Source organism: Pinus tabuliformis, chromosome J (genome assembly GCF_031772625.1).
Source record: "Pinus tabuliformis cultivar Carrire ecotype Pingquan chromosome J, CPIR1, whole genome shotgun sequence".
Taxonomy (NCBI): Eukaryota; Viridiplantae; Streptophyta; class Pinopsida; order Pinales; family Pinaceae; genus Pinus; species Pinus tabuliformis.
The window spans coordinates 102,188,244-102,212,260 of record NC_142295.1 but is presented as its reverse complement, the minus strand read 5'-3'; the positions used below and the strand labels follow the sequence as shown (position 1 = coordinate 102,212,260).

The following is a 24,017-nucleotide window of genomic DNA, read 5'->3' as shown; positions in this document are numbered from 1 at the left end:
AGTTCTTAATTGAGCAATAAAAATCTTTGCTCTCCACGAAATGCTAGCTTTAATATACTCTTTTTATTGGAGACCCCACATTAAGTTAAATTCGTAACCTAATTGTCTTTAGTGCGACTTTTTGTAAGCTTTTCCGGTGGGTTTTTCCGGTCGAATTTCTCTAAAATCCGGCAAGAATTTATTGAAATCACAAGCTTGATGAGTAACCGTGCACAATCTAAGTGCCCTAGGATATTTCAGGTGCTGAATCCATATATACAATGAAAAACCAGTTTAAATAACTCAAATCAAAATTTCACCTTAAAATTTTCCACTCATTCGAACACGAAAAAGTCCAAAAATAATCTTATTTCTACCCCACTCTTTCCTTGGTCGATGACACCCAACCCCATTTTGGAATGGTTAGTCCTAAACACCTCAAAGAAAGTGATAATTTTGCTCTGACTAAATCCATTCTTTCATGTCATAATCTCCAGGAAAGAGAAACTTTTGGCGAAGAAGCATGTCTGCATTCTTTTAGATAAATTTTGTCTCCTACAATCCATGCAGCAATGGAGAAACCTCCAATGGTATTAACAAATTTTAGGGCAATTTGCAGAAAATTTAATCAAAACCAGGCATCGAGCTCAGGAATTTGATTAGAACCTTCAAGGATTTCGGGGTTTGGGGATTTCTTTTTGCCGGCCATGGCAGGTGCTGCATCTGCTTTATTTATTTTAGACATGAAGGGCCGGGTTCTCATATGGCGGGATTACCGAGGTGACATCTCGTCATCCCAGGCTGAGCAATTCTTCTCAAATCTTCTTGCGAAAGAGGTAGATGAGGGTTTCGCATTTTATAGATTTTCGTTGAAGAACTTGTAGGATGAAATTAACTTAGACTAGATCGTGATCTAGATGACTGGTTAAACCGGACTTATGGGTATTGCACTGGAATTGAACTTCTGACATTTGAGTCAAACTAATATTTGACATTTAAAAAAGTGGGTTCTTGAAGCTTATTTGCATAGCACAGGTTCGTGAAAGGAGAGATGATTGCAGGAATGCGTGTGCTCTCATATTCATATCAAGGATTCCTGAAATGATAGAGGATTTCAGGAATGCATGTGAGAGCGTCAAATCTACTTGAGTTCTTAGGATCTCATTTTTAGAAACAAATTAAAAAGAGAAATTATTGGAAACTTGATGCAAATTTCATAACAGATGTTGGGTTTAATTAAATCATAGATTTCGGAGCAAATTAGGAAAGAAAAGAAAAACAATGGAGTTAATGACAAATACTGGATGGTAATCATTCCACAGACCGCTATTTTTTTGGTTTTTTTTGGGGTTAAAAATGCCCTTTGTTTAGGTGGAGAGACTATGAAACTCTACCGTGTATAATGGGTACAACAGGCGTAAAACATGGTCCCTTTTTCGCCTTTATCGCGGGTTCAGTGGGGCACGTCCACCGGAACCGAGGTTCGCTGTGGTAAGTGCCCCGACTTACCACTTGACTGCGGCTTGATAAATTCACTTCCAGAGACCACTAAGCCAAGCCTGCTTTGTTAATATTAACAACAAAATAGTAAGATGTTGTGGACACATTTAACATTTTATTTGGCAGGCCGCATAACATGTATTTTTCCAATTCTATCATCTAAGCAGACTTTATGAGTCCATAGTAAAGTTTTGTTCTCTCGTCTAATTGTTATAAGAATTCATTGTTTACTCATCTTGCTCATCAAGTATGCTATTTTCATTGATAAAGCACGTATGATTGTCGATAAGGAATTGTGGATGTTCTTCTTCATTTTCAACCGTAGTCAATCTCTCAGCAATGGGAAAAGTAAAAGTATGACTCAGGGTTGATGCCCAAGGAAGATAATTCAGCAAATAATAAATTTGAAAAATACGATAAGGTAAGAAAAATAATGAGATTTTCATCCATTGGAAATCTTCATTTGTTTTTGGAATGAAATGCTTCATTTTCTATTTACATGTACAATAAATATTGCTAGCGTTTTATACGAAAAGGGGCCGTAAAAACAGCCACCATGGGCATAGAGCTGATAACTACCACTCATATCGTCATATAAAAAACAGTTATAGGCAGGGCCACAACATAAAGTTGACTTTAAGGCTGCACAAGCTAACATATTAGAGAACATTTAATAGAATAGACAATGCAGCTGATCAGAGTAGAGTGAATCTTAAGAAATTTTACCGCTCAATTTATTTCTAATATTAAAAATCAGTTGCATTTGTATTTTTCCCTTTACCTATACCTTGCTCACTGTTCCTTAGAAAGTCGACTGTTGTTTCATAGATTTTCGGAAAGCTTTTGACCCTGTTTCGAAGGAAGCCATACTCCAGAGACTCAAAGATATTGGCATCTTGGTGACCCTATTGATAACTATTATCCGCCTATATTAGTCTGACCTTGGTCGTCTTCGCATGGTTCATGGGACGTCTGATTTCATCCGAAGCACTTTTGGGGTTAAACAGGGTTGTCCATTGTCCCTTACCCTGTTTGGGATCTATATTGATGAGTTGGAGGCTTTTCTACACGAGCATATTGAGGACACTGATGGTTGCCTTCTTCACCAGGTCATGATATCTATTCTACTCTTTGCTGACGACGTGGTCCTCCTCTCCTCATCTCTAGAAGGATTACAAAGGTAGTTGGATGCCTTAGCTCTGTTTTGCGATCTTTGACAGTTGACGGTCAACCTGGGTAAAACCAAGGTTATGATCTTCAATGGGGTGAAGAAAACTTCGGACCTTCACTTCCTATTCAGAGGGGAGGAGGTTGAGATCACCAGCACGTATACGTACTTGGGGTGCAATTCTTAGGTCCCCGCTTCAGTTTGCGACCAACGCTTCAGCCTCAGATCAACAAAGGATATGGATCCTTAGCCCTTCTCAAGAGACAGTGCTTTCGACATCACTTCCAGGACATCTCGTCCAAGATGAGCCTCATGGACACCTTGATTCGTCCCACTGTTCTATATGGCTCAGAGATTTGGGGACCGTCTTTACTTGAGTCGGATTGGGCTTCAGTTGAGAGAGTCCAAACTCTTCTTCTCCACCGCATCATTAGATGCAAACAAACAATACCTCAACACATCATCCTTGCAGAGTTTGGAGCTCAACCCTTTCGGCTTGAGACAATCTTCAGTTTGGTCTCATTCTTGCATCGTGTTCGGGGATTTGCAGACTCGATAAAGAGTAGGGACCGTTACCCTTACTTGGCATATTGCTCTTCTGAGACTATTGCTCGTTCTACTCCCTCGGGCTGGGCTAGATGTTGGTTTACAGGAGTTTCAAATCTCTTAGAGTCAGTGGGCATTCAGTTGGATCGTCTCCCTCCTTTTTGATATTCGTTGGATGCTCCTACTCACCTTCTACCTACTAGACAAGAGTTGAACAAGATCATCATGGAGGACATCTACAGGCAGTTCATCCAGGTCACTTGGGTCAATCCTCCGAGAGGTTTGCGCCCAAAGATGGCCTTCTACGTTGAGCACTTCTTGGAGTTGAGAGACGAGCTCATTATTCGACTCCAGTATATGTTTCACCACTGGATGCATGCTCTTCACATTCCTCTAGGCTAGTTTAGAGTAGGTTCTCATAGACTTCGGGTAGAGACGGACCACCAGATTGATAGACCAGACAGAATCTGTCAGGTATGTCATTTACAGGAAGTAGAGACTGAGGTGCACTTCATTTTTGGATGCCCTATCTACTACGAGATTAGAGGAAGGTTCCATTGCCTGTTCGGAGACTCTCAGACCCTCACTGAATTTTTTAGGTATCCTGGTCAAAGATGTTTCAGTTTGGCCCTATATATGCAGGAGGCTCTCAGGTTCCGAGCGCATATTCTTCAACCTCCCATCAGACTAGACCCCACACAGAGGATCACGACATTTTTCAGGGTACTACCTTTAGACAGGGGCACAAAGAGAACGATTGATACCGTTTCATATTCAGACTCTAGACTAGTGAGGATCCGTGGGACCTCACCCCGCCACACGAGACCTCAGCAACTAAATCGTCTCAGATCCATCCCTGGAAGACGGACTAGGTCCTCTAGAGCTCAACAGTGCACAAACTCCCCCAGACAACGAGTTAGCGGACAATCCACACCTCCCACTCACCCTTTATCAGGCCAACAAACCTGGCCTCAAACAAACCTATGGGACACATTCACGATTGCTGGTTCTAAGGTTTCTAGTCTTTTTTGATCGTTTGGCATCTGGATGGACTGTCTCTGTCCTTTCAGGTGTTATTTGGGTGCCCCTGGACATCTCCTACTCAACAAGTAGGAGAGGAATGTTATTATGTTATTATTAGAGATGACATTTATGGGCATTATATCCAACCCACTACCTATTAATTTTCTAACCCTAACAACCCAACAATTTATTACCTAGCAGATTTTACTCAAATCTACTGAATAAAAAACACGTCTAGGATTTTAACAAATAATCAGCAAAAGCAAAACTAAACACCAATCTCACAATCACAAGCACACAAGATTTTTGCCCTTAAAATAAAATTTTCATTTAGATAACTTCAGAACTTACAAGGGCTCCTTTCCTGGAATAATAGTCCATTGAAAATACATACAACAATAAACTTGGAATTGATCCAGCTGATCAAACCTAGATCCATCCTTTGATCTTGCTTGTTTGATTTGGATCTCCCTTGCTGCCCCTTGCACTTTCTTTGAACCCTACACACTTGAATGGAAGTCCTTCTCCACGCAACCACTGAGATCTCATTCTCACTGTGTCTTGTGCTCAAGATGTGTATTCTCCCTTGGCCTAGCCTTTCTTTAATAACTTTGAGCTATTGATCAAATGCACAACTCTAATCTCTAAAGTGATCAATGATTGAGTTTGTTGATTTTTGTAGCATCGGGAGGTATTCTCGCATGCCAAATGGCCTCCCAAGTCAGCGAAAGAAAATTGTACAAATGAAAAATTAAAATTATTATTGTGGGCTTCATGTAGGCCCCAAAAGTCAAGTCAGCCCCACGAGTGAAGGGGGTGATTTTTGGTCAAAAGTCACCCCATCTAACTAATGTAAATACAAGATGACCTCCTCCACTTTGACAATTCGGACATCACATCAAACTCTTATGTTCTGATCCATGTGTGTGAGGAAATGAGGAAATCTGAAGTTTGAAGCTACCATTTGACCAACATTGACCTGCTCATCTGACAAAATCTGATCTGCTTCATTTGATCGAGTTTTTGGTTGACTTTGACCAAGAAAAGAGGTGGCGTTTGGCAGAAAATCTGGACTGTTTGACTGCAAATAGAAGGATAGTTTAACTAAGCTTTGACCACAAGGTTGACCACAGGATGTCAACCGCAGGTCCAGTTGATTGCAGGGGTCAACCACAGACTCAAAGTTGACTGCATGAGACTGTTAACTAGGTTGAAAGTTGACCAGAAGTGATTATTTTGAAGGGTTTGACTAGCGTTGGTTGGTTGATATTTTGACTAGTATCTTTGGCCTGGATTTTGGCAGATATTCTTAGAATAATTTTGAATTGTAATTAATGCTTAAGAACAATTTCTCCTATGAAGAAAAGTTTGCTGGGTTTTTCCCAAGGTTGGGTTTTCCCAGGGTAAATTTGTTGTCTCTTTATTGCTTGGCTATCTTTTTATGATCCTATTGTTATCATTGTATTATTGCTGAGATTTTTTATCTATAATTGCTTAATGATACATGTGACATAAGTTAACTTGATCAAACAATCATTGGAAATTAATTATTAGATTAGAAGATCAGTTTCTCTTACAGAAAATCAACATGGTATCAGAGCCTTGGTGAAAGAGCAGCCATCAAAGTAACTTGAAGAAGCCAAGTTTGGGAAAGTCTATCATTAGCCAAATGTTCTTAAGCCCTAGAATTGCAGAAGAAAGGCTGAACTTTGATAAATATCTAAGCCTGATTACATAGATTAGTTTGTGATGCATTCTAAGAATCTAAAGGACATTTGAAGGGATGATTAAGGTTGGTTTCATGGCACCTCCAAGAGCAGGACTCAGGAGCCAAGAAGGCATTTTAAGATGGCAGAAAGCATGGCAAGCAGTTGAGGTATGAGCCCTTTTGAATGATTAAGGACAACTTGCTACCTGAGATGGTCTAATTCAAGGATGGGGAATAATCTGTTTTTATGACCCGAGTTTTGAGTTCATGCTTTAGATGATGACACCATTTTCAAGTTTGTCATGTGATATGGTAAATTTGATTATTTGGGAAGTTGTGAATATGATTCAAGGAAGTTACTCCTAAGCTAGAGGGAGTTGAGGAGAAAGGCTCCTTCAACTATTTTTTTTTAAAGCAAGAGTTTGAGCTAGTCGTTAGTCCTTTCTTCTAACAGGGGTACCTTACCAAAATTTCTTTCAACAAAGCCTCTAGTTAACTAACATTGCAAAGTATGAACATTAGTGCAAAAAAAGAAGTGACAAGAATGGAGGATAAGGCATAAGATCCATTTTCAAAGCTAAGATACAAACTATTAGTGGATTAAGCTGTGATCACAACCAAGCTCAGGCACTGAAAGAGTGTTGGAATTTGGGAAATGAAGGAAAGAATAATGTTGTGACAACAAGGAACCTGAATAGGAAAATTATGGCCTACACCCAAACATTGCCCCAGCAATTTGTATGAGCCTTAGAAGGACAACATGAAAGGTTTGTGCACTACTAGCAGTCTCACACAACTTGTTCAAGAGAAGCTAGCAAAGAATATTGGTATCAAGAAGATGAGATTGCAAGTTCAAAGTGTAGTTCTATTGCAGACATTTAATAGTCTTGGAAACATTACTAGTCTTATATCAAACCACTTTGATTATATGACGGATTATAAACATAATACCAATGTTAGTGATCATAGTGAATCATTTGCTGGTCCAAAGGGAGATGAATCTTTTGTTGATATGTATAGAGGCAAAAATGTCATCAAAGATATTTTGACAAGAGAATATTTTTATGACAATTTTGGGTTTAGCCCCGAAGAGGCTAGGTTGTCACTACATGCTAAGGATTTTTTTAGGTCAACCAAAGGCTTGGGTGTAGAGGAGCTAACAAGCTAAAGGCACGTCCATAAGAAGACCTGGAGGCTACATCTTGTATTGAAGTCTTGAATAAGAAAGTAATAGGGTTTGTGAGATGAAATCTAGAGCAAGACCTAGAATTTGTGATGCATGACTTAATGAAGAAACCCAAGTCCTTACAAATCGTGCATTAGCAGTTGATACTAAGAATGAGGATGACCATCCATCTTAGAAGAGGACAAAAGAATCCAAGTTTGATGAAATTGCAAATGGACTTCATTGATTTTTACAAGGAAGCAAGGATCAAGAGGGAGTTGACAATTCCCTTCAACTCTCAGTAGTTTAATCAAAAGATAAGTAATTCATATCTTTCTCCCTTGATTACTATAATTATTTCATTCTTGTCTTTGTATTCTTTGCGTGGTCATAATTGTTTCTGATCCAAATTGGATCATTATATTGTTTGTCATCCATCTCGATGCTTTTAGAGTGGAGAAAGTGGAGGAATCAACTCACGGGGCTGTTTTTATGGTGGGACCTAGTTTGACAAAACATGGTTTGAAACCTTTCAGGAGCATATTAAGGCATCAAATGACGTTTTCTAGGGGTAAAACTTTTCCACTTTAGCGCAACACCTTTTCATGTTATAACGTATTCCACACACAGACCTTTCCAATGACACGAGAATCATGCCAATCGGGGTCCATATGCGAAATTTATGCCACTCAAAAGTTGACATTCCCGTTTTCACCACCAGGGGGATGCTATGTCAACCCCCATTATTCATGGAAAAGGGGCTAGCCACATGATTATGATGTAAAAGACTTTAGAAAGAGTCTATTTTGTAACTCTGGTTAGGAGTTGAGGTAGTCAAACCTAACCACTAGTAGGTTATTAGACTGTATTATAACCGGGCCACTAGGAGGAAAAGGGATTCCATTCTTTCGAGTGCATTTGTTCCATAGCTGAGCAAAAATAGCCAAGAGGGATAGGAGGTAGAGCACACAAAGAGGATTTGTGCATTGTAGCAGCCTATGGGCCATAGGCCATACTTCTTTTTACTCACAACCATATTTCTAGACAGAGAAAGAGAGCAGAGCGACCTCACCTTCCAGCTAGGTTTTTCTCTCGAAAGGGTTTCCTAGAGAAAATCTTGTGTCAAATGTTCGTGTGAGCTTTTTATTTTGCCGTTCTATATCTTCTGCATAATTTTCCTTTGCATGCATGCACATTTACAATAAAATCTACAGATCTAGAAATCTAAAAAAACTGTAATAGTGTAGAATTTCAGATTTTAAATATAATATTATCAAATCTGTTGTGATGAACTGTTTAGTGGAATATCCACAGCAGTTTACGAATCATATTGGCATCAGAGCAAGTTTCTTTGGGTATATTGTGGAGATTTGCAAGAGATCTAGATCAATGGGGTCAAAAATCGTAAAACCCTAATCACGATCGACGAATTTGTGAATGACCGTCGTGATCCCACAAATGTGAGGTTTTCGCGTTCGAACAACAAGTCACAGATATAAGTCACAATGTAAATCTCCTCCTAGCGGTGTTGAAAAATGAGCTTGGGATAGTCAGAGAACATGGGGTTCAAATGCAGAGGACAAATCAGAAGGGGGATCAGGAGATCGAGAAGAAACGAAGAATCATTCGGAGAAAGAACCCGAAAAATATCAACCTAGTTAGGGTGTCGTGAATCAATCACAGCTCCCTTACCACGATGAGATTGATGCTTTGAAGCTGAATCATTAGTTGTAGCAACTGGAAGTTTATTTCAGCGTCCATCAAATTGAGGAAGGACAAAAGATTTCATTTGCGTAGATGAAATTAGAAGGCTATGCACTGACTTGGTGGGAGAGTCACAGAGAGACCCTAAGGTTGGAGGGAGAGCCTCCAGTGGCTAAGTGGGAGGACTTCAAAACTCGCATTAAGTCACAATTTTATCCTATTAGGTATGTAGAGCACTAGTGGATCTCGTGGCACTACTTCAGGGGAATTCGGGCCAAAGCGTGCAAGAGTACACCACAAAGTTCAGAAAGATGGCCATAATGCTGAATATCTCCTCAAAGAAGCCAGATATACTCCTCAAGTACTTGGGGAGTCTACACCGCCATTTGAATGAGCAAGTGATGTTGTTCAAGGCGAAGCCCAAATCAGTGGATGATGTTTGTGTACAGGCACAGTTACCTGGAGAACATAGGCCCAAAGAGAGCACAATCAAGTGGATTGAAGCAGAAGGAGCAACATGATGCTTCGAAGGAGGGGAAGAAGAAGCAAAAAGGGGGAAAAGGTAAAAAGACGACAGTCATAGCACACTAGTGCAAAGATCCTAACAACCACTGTGACATTACTGACCATACAGAGGAAAAGTGTTGGAAGTTGCATCCAGATCTAAACCCGAAGAACAAAAAGAAAGATAATAAGAAGAATCTCATGGCCACTGATTCGAGCAACCAAGTTGAAAATAGCTCGGACGTGGATGAGAAGATCGTTTGTATGTTAGTGCAGAAGGAGGTGAATTTGAGTAGCCTTCAACAACAGGAAGAGAAAGAAATGACCAAACTCTTCCATATAAAGATATAGGTCAAGAAGACAAAGATTGATGCTTTGTTTGACTCAGGATCGCAGGCGAATCTCATTGTAGTAGAGTTGGTCAAGAAGTTGGGATTGGAAGTTCGTGATCATCCAAACCCATATCCATTGGGATGGGTAAATAAGGATGCAAAGCTAAAGGTAACAAAACAATGCAAAATTAGATTTGCTATCAATGTTGATTTTATTGATGAAGTAGAACTAGATGTGGTTCCCCTTGATGTATTCGGAGTTGTGTTTGGTGTTGATTTGGGGTAGCATCGGATGTGCTCTAGCCACGAAAATTGGTGGAGAGGCTAAGGCACATGAGATCTCCAATACCCAGAAAGGGTTTGGGCAGATTTTAAACAGTTTGGGAGATATTAAAATAATTAATATTTTTAATGGAGTCCCTGAGTCTAAACTTAGGGAAAATAAAATATTAATGTGAATTAATATAAAACTGTGTTAGAATGGTCCAAAAGTCATGGATCAAGCCAGAACTAATTTTAACCGTTGATTAGGGATTTAATCTCGACTGTTGATTTGTCAACGAGAAAAGTATAAGAGGAGGCTTGAGGGTCACTTGGAGAACACACCGAGTTGATCAAGATTTCGACTTTCTAGGGCTGGGTTTGCTGAGGAATTCGAGAGAGTGATCAGAGTTGCAGCTGAGGGGCAGTGATTACAGAAGCAGAGAGGCAAAGATAGCACCAGGAGGATCAGCGTAGTAAACAAGAGTGAGGGACGCAGAACCAGCTAGGGGTTCACGCAGAGGCAACCAGGAGTTGCGCAGTGCCTCAGAGGGCCAGTGTGGGCGACGCAGAGGGCCAGAGGGTTGATGCAGGCCAAGCCAGAGTGACGTTGGGCAAACCGTGGGCCAGAAAGGGTTAACGCTGTCCCTAGGGGCTGACGTTGGGGTTTTGTGGGGCAGATTGGAGCTGAGAAGCTGCCAGAGTGATTATCCGGGGTTTCAGCTGGAACATTTGTCTCCACTGAGAGGTACTACTGCCGAGATTATTCTATGTTGGGTGAGCCAGTTTTGGCACCCAGATTGTATTTAGAAACTGCATAGTAATAAAACCCTTAGATAGCTGCACTGGTTTTCCCGCATTGGGTTTTTCTGGGGACATCGGTCCAAAAACAACAGTGTCACTTGTGTGCTTGTTTTGTTTCCTTCAGTTGATGATCTGTAATGTGTTGATCATGTACTTGTATTTATTTCCAGTATTTACGTAGTAAATAACTTGTTAATTAACAGAACAAGTAGGTAGGAATAAATCAGTAAAGTACATGAAGGGTTTCTAACAGTTAGACTTAGAAATTCCAACATTTGGGAGTCCCTACATGTACATGCAAGATGCAATATTCATGTGGAGAGCCAACCAATACCAGCTTGTCAATGATGGAAAGTTGTTCATTATCAACACGCACAAAGGCAAGTCAAAAATTTCGTTGGTAAGTTTCAACCAAGCCAGGAAATTGATCAGTTCTAGTAAGAAGTATGTTTTATTATTTTTAAGAGAAAGTTAGTCTGTAGTAGAGTCAGTAAGAGGCAAGGTATCCCTGGAGGGGTGTATTAAGAAACAAAAACAACAACTGGAAGAGTTGCTACAGGCATACAAGGATGTGTTCCAAGAGCCTAAAGGGTTACTACCTAAGAGGGAAATGAAGCATGAGATCCAATTATCGCTAGACTCCCCATTGCTGAACATTGGGCTGTATAGGCAGTTTATTATAAAAGCAAGTGAGGTGAAGAAACAGTTGCAACTACCGTTAGAACATGGTGTCATTCGACCAATTACATCACCATGTGGGTCACCTATTATCATTGTGCCAAAGAAAGATGGGATTTGGCAGATGTGTATAGATTACATGACGTTGAACAAAATCACGCTCAAGCACGGTTACCCCTTGCCCAAAATAGATGATTTGCTAGATCAGTTGCAACAAGCAAAATACTTCCAAGCTGGACTTAAAGTTTGGATATCACCAAGTTCGAGGCAAATAATAAAATATTTGGAAGACACCCTTCAAAACCAGACAAGGTTTGTATGAGTGGTTAGTCATGCCATTTGGCCTATGTAATGCATCAACTACGTTTGTGAGATTAATGAATAATGTACTGAACCCTTTTATAGATTCATTTGTTATTGTCTACTTAGATGATATACTGGTATACAATGCTAGTTAGGAAGAACACATCTCACATGTGACGCAGGTGCTGGTGACATTAAAGAAGCATCAACTGCTATCAAATCTCAAGAAGTGTGAGTTTGTGCAACAACCTTTGGTGTATCTGGGGTATGTGATTGGTGGAGGAGAGTTGAAGATAGATCCTGCTAAGATGGAGGCCATCATGAAATGGTTGGTGCCTACTAATGTTTTTGAGGTCAAGAGTTTCATTGGGGCAACATAGTACTTGAGGAAATTCATAGCCTTATTTTCAACAGTGGCAACACTGCTCCACACCATAACAATAAGTGGCAAGAGTTTCTAGTGGGAAAAGGGTCAGCAAAGGGCTTTCGAGGAGCTAAAGAAGAAGATCAGTCAAGCACCAGTTCTAGCATTACCAAACTTGCAGCAACCCTTTGAAGTGGAGACAGATGCGAGTGGGTATGCTATGGGAGCAGTCTTGATGCAGGGAGGAAGGCCTGTATGCTACCATTCAAAAGTATTTCATGGGGCAATTTTAACTACCCTACCTACGACAAGGAGCTATATGCCTTGGTGCAAGCTGTGAAGAAGTGGAAACACTATCTGATGGGAAATGAGACAATAATCCGGCACATATCACCAACCACTACTGTACTTGCAGGCCCAAAGCAAGCTACAACAGACTAGGCATTACAAGTGGATGGGGTTTCTGCAATAGTTTCATTTGGTGATCAAGTACAAGAAGTGAACACAAACAAGTTGGCTAATATGCTTTTAAGGCCACCCACATCAAGGATCACAACTTTGGGGACTCTTATGCACATGGAGCCATTCACCCATGATGCATATAGAGAGGCATATTCAGAGGATGAGGACTTCAAGGAGGTGTTTCAGCAATTGTAGAGTCAAAGTCATGTGCACAATGGCGACAACACTGTTGACTACCATCTCCAGGATGGGTTACTCTACAGGTTGGATAAGCTATGTGTTCCTAAAGGTGAGCGATTGCAACTGATTAGAGAGGCTTACACCTTGAAGGTTGCAGGGCACTTTGGTGTAGGTAAGATCGTGGCCAACTTGCAGAGGTATGTGTATTGGCCCAAGATGCAAGAGCAGGTAGTTAGGTTCATAAGAGGACGCATGCTTTGTTGTACTAGCAAGCCTAGCAACATGAAACAGGGTTTATATCATCCCTTACCTATACACACTCGTCCTTGGGAAAGCGTTTCCATGGACTTTGTGGGAGGTTTACCAACAACCAGCAAGGGACATGACTACCTGTTTGTGGTAGTTGATAGGTTCGAAAAGATGTGTTTTGATGCCTTGTAAAAGGACCAACAGTGGGCAAGAAGCAATGAACTTATTCTTTGGACAGGTCTAGGTGCACTTTGAAGTTTGGGACACTGAGGAGCATCGTTTTAGACGGGGATATGAGATTTCTCAGTGCTTTTTGGACTACATTGTGGGAGAAGATGGACACAAAGTTGAAGAGATCTACAACATTCCATCCATAGATAGATGGGTAGACAAAAGTAGTCAATAGGACTTTGGTGCAGCTTCTGAGGGGATACAGCCAAAAGCATCCGAACACCTGGGATGAAAATATAGTATATATACAAAATTCTTACAACAATGCAGGCCATACATCTACAGGAAAATCCCCATTTGAAACCTGTTTTGGATATTTTCCGCCTCCACCTTTGGACATTACATATGGACAACAAGGAGTGAGGGAAGATTTTATAGGAGACACCTTGAGGGTTGAAAAATTTATAGAGAAGATAAGGCAGAGCCATTTACAAGTACAAGAGATATTGCAAAAGTCGTAGGAGAAATATAAGGCTAGACATGATCAACATAGAATAGATAAATCATTCAAGGTGGGAGACAGAAGAGTATGGTTACCATTGAACAAAGGGAGGCTTCAAGGGTTTGGTAGGAAAATCAAGGCTTTGATATATGGTCCCTTCGAGAAACTGGAATAGGTGGGTGATAATGCCTATTGACTCAGTTTACCACCATATAGGCGCATTTATTTAGTTGTGAATGTAGAGAATCTGAAACTCTATGAGCCTTCCATGCTAGATCAGGGAGAGGAACAAGTCCTACCTTTTGTGGAGGATTTGGCGATGCTCAGGCAAAGTTGACAAAAGATACAGTTTTGCAGAAGAAGTCTAGAACTACAAGACAAGGGCAACATGACCTTTGGCAAATTAGGTTGAAAGGAAAACTTCCAAGCAAAGCAAAATGGTAGACCAGAGAGAAGGTGGAGGGAAAATTTCCTCACCTCATTCAGTCAAAAAGCTTTTGGGGACCAAAAGCCTCCCCAAATGGGGAGATGTGATTTGGATTGGATCATTATATTGTTTGTCATCGATCTTGATGCTTTCAAAGTGGAAAAAGTGGAGGAATCAACTCACAAGATTGTTTTTACCGGCCAGACCCAGTTTGGAAAAACAAGGTCTGAAACCTTCCGGGAGAGTTTTGAGGCATCAAATGAGAAATTTTGGGGGTAAAACTTTGCCACTTTCGCGTAACACCTTTTCATACTATTCTACACACAAAGACCTTTCCAATGGTGCAGGAACCACATCAATTGGAGTCTGTATGCGCAAGTTATGCCCCTCAAAAGATGACCTTGCTGCTTTCACCACCATAATTTGAGAGAATGCCACGTTAGCCCCCATTATTCATGGTAAAGGGGCTAGCCACGTGATTATGATGTAAAAGAATCTAAAAGAGGCTATTTTGTAACTCTGGTTAAGAGTTGAGGTAGTCAAACCTAACCACTAGTAGGTTATCAAACTGTATTATAACCGGGCCACTAGGAGGAAAAGGGATTCCATTCTTTCGAGTGCATTTGTTCCATAGATGAGCAAAAATAGGCAAAAGGGATATGAGGTAGAACACACACAGAGGATTTGTGCATTGTAGCAGCCCACGGGCCACAAACCATACTTCTTTATACTCGCAGCCATATTTCCAGACAAAGAAAGAAAGCAGAGCAACCTCACCTTCCAGATGGGGTTTTTTTTTTTCTCTCGAAAGGGTTTCCTAGAGAAAATCGTGTCAAATTTGTGTGTGAGCTTTTCATTCTGCCGTTCTCTATTTTTTGCATAATTTTCCTTCGCATGCATGCACCATTTACAGTAAAATCTACAAATCTACAAATCTAATAAAATTGTAATAGTGTAGAATTTCAGATTTTAAATATAATATTATCATATTTGTTGGGACGAACTGTCTAGTGGAATATCCACAACACTTGATCAGTATCTTCCATGGCCTCCTGAATGAGGTTTGCAGGTACATCGTGGACGTTGTCAAGGCAATGATTCTATTAGCATCAGGAAGAATGAAGCAAAGCTTGTGACAAGAGGGTTCTCCCAATAAGAGGGAGCAACTACGACATAAAGTCTTGCTTACAACTTTAATAGAAGGAGTAACTTGTGTGATAAGGGGAGCAATAGTGGCAGGAGAATTTGCTTCAATGTCAGAGGGAGTTTGGCCTCGAAGATCGAAATGAGTAATTATGGAAAATACACTATTTCTTGAGATTGAAGATTCAGACCTAGTGAATCGTACGATGTACATGCCATTGATTGGATTCATGATGTGCCTGGGTAACACCAGACCAGATATTCGCTTTGTAGTAAACACCCCAAACCAGTTTATGGTTGAGTTGAGGCATATACAATGAATAACAACAAAGCATATTGTACCTGTGTTGTACAGTTGGGCGTGATTTGAGATATGTCTTATGAGGTGAAGTTAGTCTTTGTAGGAATATCATGTCATGAAGCAATGAGGCTTCAAAAGCTAGAAGGACATGGTTGGGTCACTTCATTCGAGACATGATGTAAAGAGGAGCAGTAGAGCTCTAGTACATATCCACAAATGAGTAGATTGTGGACAAAGATGAGCTTAGTTTGATGTTGAATGTTTCCCTCATTGGAAGGGAATGATGAAGTCTTTGTAGGATTGGGATGATCATCTCCTAAAAGCCATAAAGGACTTTGGTTGGGTCATAAAGGACTTTGACCAAGAGGAGATGAATACATTCACCTTTGAAGCTAGAAGGACTTGGCTGCTAAAAGGATTTGGCTAGGTCATAAAGGACTTTGACCAGAAAGGTGAATGGCCCAAGCCATTTATCAAGGCAATTATAGGATACATTCACCTTTGAAGCCAGAAGGACTTGGCTAGGTTGACTAGAGGTGAATGCCCCAAACAAATTATAGGATTGGATAGATCTTCTCCTTAAAATCCATAAGGACTTCGCTATGTGGACCGAAGGAGATAGATGTAATTCACTTTTAAAGCCAAAAGGAATTGGTTGTTAGAAGGACTTGGCTAGGTCATAAAGGACTTTGACAAGAAAGTTGAATGGTCTAAGGGCAAATTCTCTCCCAAGAAGCTAGAAACATCTGGATGCCTAGCCTAGGTCATGACCAAAGTAGATTGATACATTTGCACCCTGGATATGTATGGAGTTACACTGTCCACTCCAGGACAAATTTATTTTATAGACATGCATCAACACAACAAGCTCATGAACTTTTCTTAAGGAAGGAGAAATTTCGTCAAGGGAAATCTGTTGCAGAAATACCTCCCTTACTAAGAGGGAGTGTTGATTTTTTGTAGCATCGAGAGGTATTTCAGCATGTCAAAAGGCCTATCAAGTCAGCCAAAGAAAATTGTACAAATAAAAAATTAAAATTATTATTTTGGGCTTCATGTAGGCCCCAAAAGTCAAGACGACCCCACAAGTGAAGGGGTGTGACTTTTGGTCAAAAGTCCCCCCATCTAACTAATATAAATACAAGATGACCTCCTCTACTTTGAGAATTTGAAATTTCAGACATCACATCGATCTCTTTTGTTCTAATCCACATGTGTGAGGAAAGGAGGATGAAATATAAAAGTTTGAAGCTTCCATTTGACCAACGCTAACTTGCTCATTTGACATGGTCTGATCTGCTTCATTTGTCTGAGTTTCTTGCTGACATTGACCAAGAAAAGAGGCTATGTTTGACGAAAATCTGGACTATTTGATCGTAAAGAGGACAATTTGACTGAGCTTTGACTGCAGGGTTGATCACGAGTTTGACCGCAAGAAGTCAACCACAGACTTGAAGTTGACCGCATGAGACTATTGACTAGGACGAAAGTTGAACATAAGTGATTATTTTGAAAGGTTTGACTAGTGTTGATTGGTTGATATTTTGACTAGGTTTGACTAGTATTTTTGATTTGGATTTTGGCACAAATTCCTAGAATAATTTTGAATTATAATTATTGGTGAAGAAAAATTTCTCTTAAGAAGAAAAGTTTGCTAGATTTCGTAAGGTCCCTATAATACTAGTGTAGCCCCCTTATTGTTATTGTTAGTGTAGCCCCCTTATTATTATTGTTGTGCCCATGTAGCCCCCATATTGTTATTGTTGTGCCCTTACATTATTATTGTTATGTAGGCTCTGATTATATTGTGACCCTTTAGACTCCTATATATACCAAGGAGGTCTTGTCATTTGTATCATCCAAGAATTGTTCATTTATGTGATGTAAATGAGGTTGCCCCCTCGAAGAGGCTAATTTTCAAGTCGTTGATCTATCTTTTTTTTTTTTTTTGTGATTTGGTTGCATAACATTTGGTATTAAAGCTTTGGAGTCTAAGGTTTCGCTACTTCGAACAGGTCATCTTGGAATTTTCGCTGTAATTTTTTTCCTACGAGGCTTCAAATGCTAAAATTTTGTCCACATGGAGTGAAAATCTTTGTGAACTTCATGTAAAAATTTCAGATCTCGGTTTGTTATATTTTTTGAGATGGTGTGAAGAAGTTAGGGTTTCTACATGCTCTAGAATTCAGTCTCAAACATGTGACCTAGGAAAAATCGTCATAACTTTCTCTTCGAGCATCAGATTTGAATTTCATAAAAAGTGACTGAAATTGCACAGCCGAAGGCTGAAACAATGACATGTGGCATCCTGTACAAGTTCGCTCTACTGAACTAGTCCATAATCAGGTCATCGTGGGAGATTTGGCATAAATTTATCTTGAAGAATCCAATCTTGGTCTGACTTGTGGCATTGGAAAGAAGACTTAGAGGGCTACCATTGGATGAAATTTCAGAGCTTGGGAGGCCGAAATTATAGAGATACAACAGTTTCAAGATTGAGCTCCTAAAAGCCAAAAAACTGTGTATTTTTTAAAATTTTGCATAACTTTTGTTTGAAAAATCAGTTTGAAGTGATTCGAAGGACATAGTGAAGCATAGATATTGTTGTTTGATTCCAAAATGCCTCGAAACGAAAAAAGGGATACACCTAGTAAGAAACCAGAAAGTTCTACTGTGACACATGAAAAAGAAGAAGAAATGCAACATGATATATCAAAATTACGAGACCAAGTGCAACAAATTTCGCTCTCACAAAGAGTAACAAAAAATGAATTGGAAGTGATGATGAATGTTAAGATGGATGGTTTAGAAGTAAAAATAAAAAGGGACATGGAAGGTTTGAAGGATGGTTTAAAATCAGATGTGGAAGCAATGATGAATGTCAAGATGGAAGGGTTGAAGGAAGGTTTGACAAAGTTGCTGCAAGAAAGGCTTCCTAGTGGTGACAAGGTAATCCATGAAAATCATGATGAGGACAAAAGGAATATGAATTATGATTTTAGAGACTCCAATGTTGGGTTTAAGACCCACCACATTCCAAAGATAGATATGAGGAAGTTTGATGGCAAGGATCCGATAACATGGATAATACAGATGAAGCAATTCTTTGATCTAAATGATGTGTCGTACACACAAAATGTATCATTTGCATCTTTATATTTAGAACGAAAATAGTTTGTGTGGTATCGATGGCTTTGTTCTCGTAAATCAATTGTCACTTGGACAATCTTTGCAAAAGAATTGGTAGCACATTATGAAGATACAAAGAGAAATACCTTATTTAGCCAATTGATAAATCTCAAACAAAAGGGTTCAGTGGCGGAACACATTGAAGACTTCCAAAGATTGAATATCAAGGTAAATGATATTCCAAAGGAGCATAGGATTGATGTCTTCATAGGGAATTTAAAGGATAACATCCAACATGAGGTTTGCCTTTGGGAACCTAATTCATTGGAGAAGGCATTCAAGGTGGCAAGAAAAGTTGAAAGCAAAATTATGGCAATAAGGAAGTCTACCACTCACAACTATAAAGATGGAAGTGTTGTTGCTCCTAGCCTCCCACAACCTACAAGGTTGAAACCACAACAATTGGAGGAAAAAAGAGCAAAAGGGCTTTGTTACAGTTGTGATAACAAATACACTAAGGGTCATAAGTGTGATGAGAATAAATTATTTTACATAGATTGTGAAGAGGAGGAAGAAAAGGAACAAGAAATATAAAAAAAAGAGAATATACATCGGAAACCTGTTGAAGAATGTAACTAGTGTTGGTCTTCATAATTGTATTTGTTATAAGAAAGAAAAAATAAATTATTGTAAAAATAATTGACTTATTAAAGCATGGGTTTCATGCTTGGGTCAATGGTCAATAGGTGAAAACACCCATTGAGTGCTCTAGGATTTTTGTTGAGTCAAAGTCAAAGTTATTATGTAAGAAACCCTTCTTGGGTTCATTGTGTCAAAGAAAGAAAAATATTTTTTATGTCAAAATTAGACCTTGCTTCTCATCCATCAAGTCGGCCTAGCCTTATATGAAGTCGACCCGTTTTACTGTTCATGTCGGCTTATTAGTGGAGGCTCCAACAACTGGTTATAGCAAGTAAACTTGTCACAGTTTGATAGGCTACCAAACAGATAAGTCTTCCTAAAGAGTTGTCTGATGATGAAGATGACTTATCTATTTGGTATGCTGACTTGATGGATGGAGAAAGGTCTATGTCAAATGATCTTGGTTTGTCTCAACTTGATTTGATTTTACTAGAGGAAGAGTTTGACTGGGTTTTCCTCTTTGGCATCTAATGAAGGGGTTTTGGTCCTAAAGATATTTTGAATTCAAAAACCCCAAAGGAGTTTTCCCTCTACAAATTAAATTTAAAGTTCAAATTTCTCCCCCCAAAAGGCAATTCAATTACCTTATGGAAGCTCCCCACCAAAAAACTGTAAAAAGGCATGTATCCTACCTCCTAAGTATGTAATTTAACGTAATGATCTTGTGACATTGTTTTGAAATTATTATTCAGCCCTGATCTGTGTTGATCAGATCAGATGAGAGGGTTTAAGGTGTTTTGATTTGTTTTGTGGGATTTGTTGTCTTCTGTTGCAGGAGCAAGGACTTCGACCCTCTTTAGGGCATCAAATCCTAATACAACAGATGTACTTTGTGATTGTAGAGGCTCAAGGTCAGCGAAGGAGTTATTAATTGTTTGAGCATCTGCTGTTTGGCTCGACTTTCTTTAGGGCATCCAAATATTGTGAAGAAAACTTCATTATTTTATGCGGCTTGGTTACTTGAGATCTTTTGCGGACCCTTGATGAATTTTGAAGTATTATCTGTGCAAAACAAAATCAAATTTTGTATCCAGAATCTTTGCGTCATTTATCTCTTATTAAGCTCTATTTTCTGAAGTCTATGCTTGTGAGATTACATCTACGGCTTGGGTATAGTCTATTTAAAGAAGCAATACTGAAGTTCGTTGGAACAATCATGGTCTAATTGCCAAATCTCTGTAGCCACCATGATACAAATATGAAGTAGTTTAAAGGTCTTTTGATACTGAAATCTTCGTCCAGTTCTAAAAAATTGTAGTGGCATTGTTGCAGCCTAATCCTATGGAGTGGGTCTACTAAACGCAAAAGTATGTGTTCTTCTTATCCAACGAAGATTCAACTTAGAATACTATAACTATCACTTATGTGTTGGCAACTACGACAATCATATATATACACTTACTATATGCATCCTTTTTAGCTGACCTCAATGAATTAAAGTGTATGGCCAATAGTCTGGAGATTTGAAGCAACAATGCTTGTTCAATAATAAATTCTTCTTGTTGGAATAGTTACAAGTAACATTTTTTCCTAGATAGGAACTACAACATGAAATAGTGGCTTGTCGATCAATCATATACCTATTCATGAATCTGCTAACCAAGATGAAGTCAAGTCGACCACACTAAGAATTATTGCAACACCAAATCAATTCAGTGACAACATTCAAACATCCTTTAAAGTATCCTACAATGGTCAAAGGTATGGTTTACTTTGGCAATTGTTATTTTTATAATCATAGTTTAGTGCTGCTATTTAGAAGTCAGAATTTGAAGTTTCAATAAGATAAAAGACCAAATTTATCTAGTGAAGGTGATAGCAGTATCTGGTGACCATTCATTGTTGCACAAACGAGCAAGTGAAAGTACAATATATGTATTTGTGATACTTCTCAAAGTCATCGGTTTGAAATAAACTGTTCAAGATCTCAAGTCAAAAGTCAGAGGTACAATTGTACTCCTTCAACAGAAAGAAGATTGCAGTTATTGAACATCATCAAAGTGCTCTGTAGCAGACAATAGGGTTTCATTTAGGACACTACGACAACATTAAATGTATCATCACCACCAATTTGCAGCCTGTTTGTATACAGAGAAATTTTTGGCATCAACACAACTGTCAAGCATCTAATCTTCTAGCAAGCATTCATTCATTAAGGGTTGAAGCAACACTGTGTCATCAATGCAAATAAGGACTTGAACAGAGGGACAATTGAGCAACATTAGGTACAACATGACTTGGCAATAAACAAGTAGGAGGTTTGAACTAGGGTTTTGTTGGGATTTCATTATAATATTATTACAGGGGCTCATTGCAAAGTGGGTCATTGTCCCTGGTATGGGAGCCCACAATAGTTTGTCAAAATACATTGTCATTTTCAGGGTGGTTGGGTGGTGCTAGGTAGGTGATTGAAGTCACCTTCAGGTTGGAGCCTGAAAACAATTCAAGGTGGTAGGGTTGTGCTAGGGAAAGTTGGAGCTTGCTAGGGTGTTGGAGCACCCTTTCAGCGATTGCTGATAAAACTAACGCGTTGGAGCTGGAAAATTGAATGCTTTTCTAGAGTAATAGGGAGTTGGGGCGTCCCCTTTCCAATTGGAGTTGAAGCATTTGATGTACTCATAAATTATTAGAGAAGCGTTCGGTGGTTTTTGTGTTGGAGGGGGTTTCCACCTAAAATTTCTCATGTCTACTGTCTACTGCTTATTTATGTTTTGAATTGATGCCAAAGATTAATTAATGCTCTAAAAAGGTTAATAAGTTACTAATTGCTAAAAAATACTGATTCACCCCCCTCTTAGGATTTCCAACATATGTTGTCCACTTTGCATACATGTACCCAACAATAAAAGGAAGAAACTAGAGCCTTCAGGAAAGAAAGGAATATTTGTTGAATACAACCATAATCAAAGGCCTATAAAATTTATGTTCCTGGACAATGATAGGTTGGAGTCAGTGAGGACGTTATCTTTGATGAAAATATTGCCTATTGGAAGTCTAAAGAAGTTCCCATCGACTCTGATGTTGATGAAGGACGTGAAGTTCCCAAGGAAGAGGGTTCATCTCCATCCAAACCTACAAAACATCCCATATACAAGAAGAGCCAGAAGGGTCTAGTGAACCAATGGATCCAATTGTTGTTCCAGAAATCAAGAAGAGGCCAGCTTGGCTTAGATCTACATTGCAAGAAGCAAAAGGACATGCAACTCGACGTGGCAGCTTCAGGGAAAGCAAGCGACGAAAGAGATATTCTGGATATGCAACATTGATGACTAATCCTATTGATTCTAAACCTTCCAACTATGAGGAAGTAATGAACCAACAAGTTTGGAAGGATGCGATGTGTTGACAGTGCTGGACCCGCCAACATGTCAGGGGATCTCCCCAGTAAGAAGTCCCAATTAGACCTCAGACCATTTGGTGTAGGAGTCCCAACAGTGGGTCGTATGGTAATGCCTTGACTGCGATTTCGCATAGAGGCAAGTAAGATGTCCCTATTAGTAGCAAGGGTGTGACAGCTGCGGCGAGTCAAGGAAGGTGCATGAGAGGTTCTAACACATGGGGAGTGAGGTGAGTGCGCCCCTTGGAAACCTGTAATAGTACTCGGCTTGGAAGGGAACACACGAGCAAAGATGCATCACCAGCTGGAAAGCAAGATAACGAGCAATCCAAAGTGATGTTTAAACCAACAACACATTTGCAACAAGATTCATACAATTGCATACAAAATAGTTCATACACAAATGCGTAAGTTAAATAACATACATTGCTACAGCAACCAGAATAGTCCAACTACAATAACAACATATGCATGAAAACGTGTTGGCTTTGTTATATTAAGAAGTGTAAGTTCCAGTCATACAATACATCCATGTCCAACCACTAGTTCCAATAGTGGAACGTTACAGCCACAACCGCCTGCTCCTCCAAAGAGATATACTAGCTCTGCGCAGTGGAGAAGCCAAGGCGCGTTACAATATTGTCCAAGCTTTCTCTAAGATACTCCTATCGAAGCTTGGCTGACCAAAAGCCCTTACAATGAGTTATGAGGGACTATTTATAGCAAAGGGTGGGGTGACCCTTGACATTCCCCTTTGTGACAGTTCATCTACCCTCATGACTCTTCATCTACTCTATGACTGTTACATCCAACTATCGACACTTGAACTTACACTTGACAACATGTTACATACAATCTTCACATGTACCCATGTGAGACAAAATTGTTTGAGCAAGCCATGCAAGATATCACTGACACTCGAACTGTTGGGGTGAGACCAACTCTTGACATCCTTGTGATGGTCGATGGTGGCGAACTGATGCCAAGCTTGTTCGTCTGTGATGGTGTTCATGCGTTCAATAGTGATATGTTGCTGAAGCGAACTCTTGCCTCCATTGCATACGGGTACATTGATACGGCTCCTCCGTCCAACTCGTTTGATAACATGCGCATGGTCGTCTTGGGTGTGACCGGACCAGCAACATGTTGATGCATAGTGTCTACGCCGCTCTCTAAGCATGTGCTAGTGGTCATGCGCATCAACTTGTCGAGGTACATGTTTAGCTCCAGTCGGACTTGCTTCTTGTCCTCGCCTCGGTCAGTGTGCCGAATGGGTGGGATCGCATGCGTGCGCACAATGACATGCATGCTGCTACATTCCCTTGCATGCGATCAACAACACTGCTCACCTTGTCTGCTCCGTGCCAGTCGTTGG

General features: G+C 39.8%; 1 protein-coding gene across 2 annotated transcripts in view; it reads left to right on the top strand.

The window, feature by feature from the left end:
- Positions 1 to 436: 436 nt before the first annotated feature.
- Positions 437 to 24,017, top strand: part of LOC149225723 (AP-1 complex subunit mu-2-like) — a 60,095-nt gene continuing 36,514 nt past the window's right edge. Inside the window, exon 1 of one of the 2 annotated variants that reach the window (XR_016247697.1) lies at positions 437 to 815. Coding sequence is in view for 1 of the 2 variants with exons in the window: in XM_089377295.1 (XP_089233421.1) it covers positions 687 to 815 (129 nt within the window). In the remaining variant the exon portion in view is untranslated. The remainder of the gene's footprint in view (positions 816 to 24,017) is intronic. The other variant, XM_089377295.1, reaches the window with a different exon arrangement.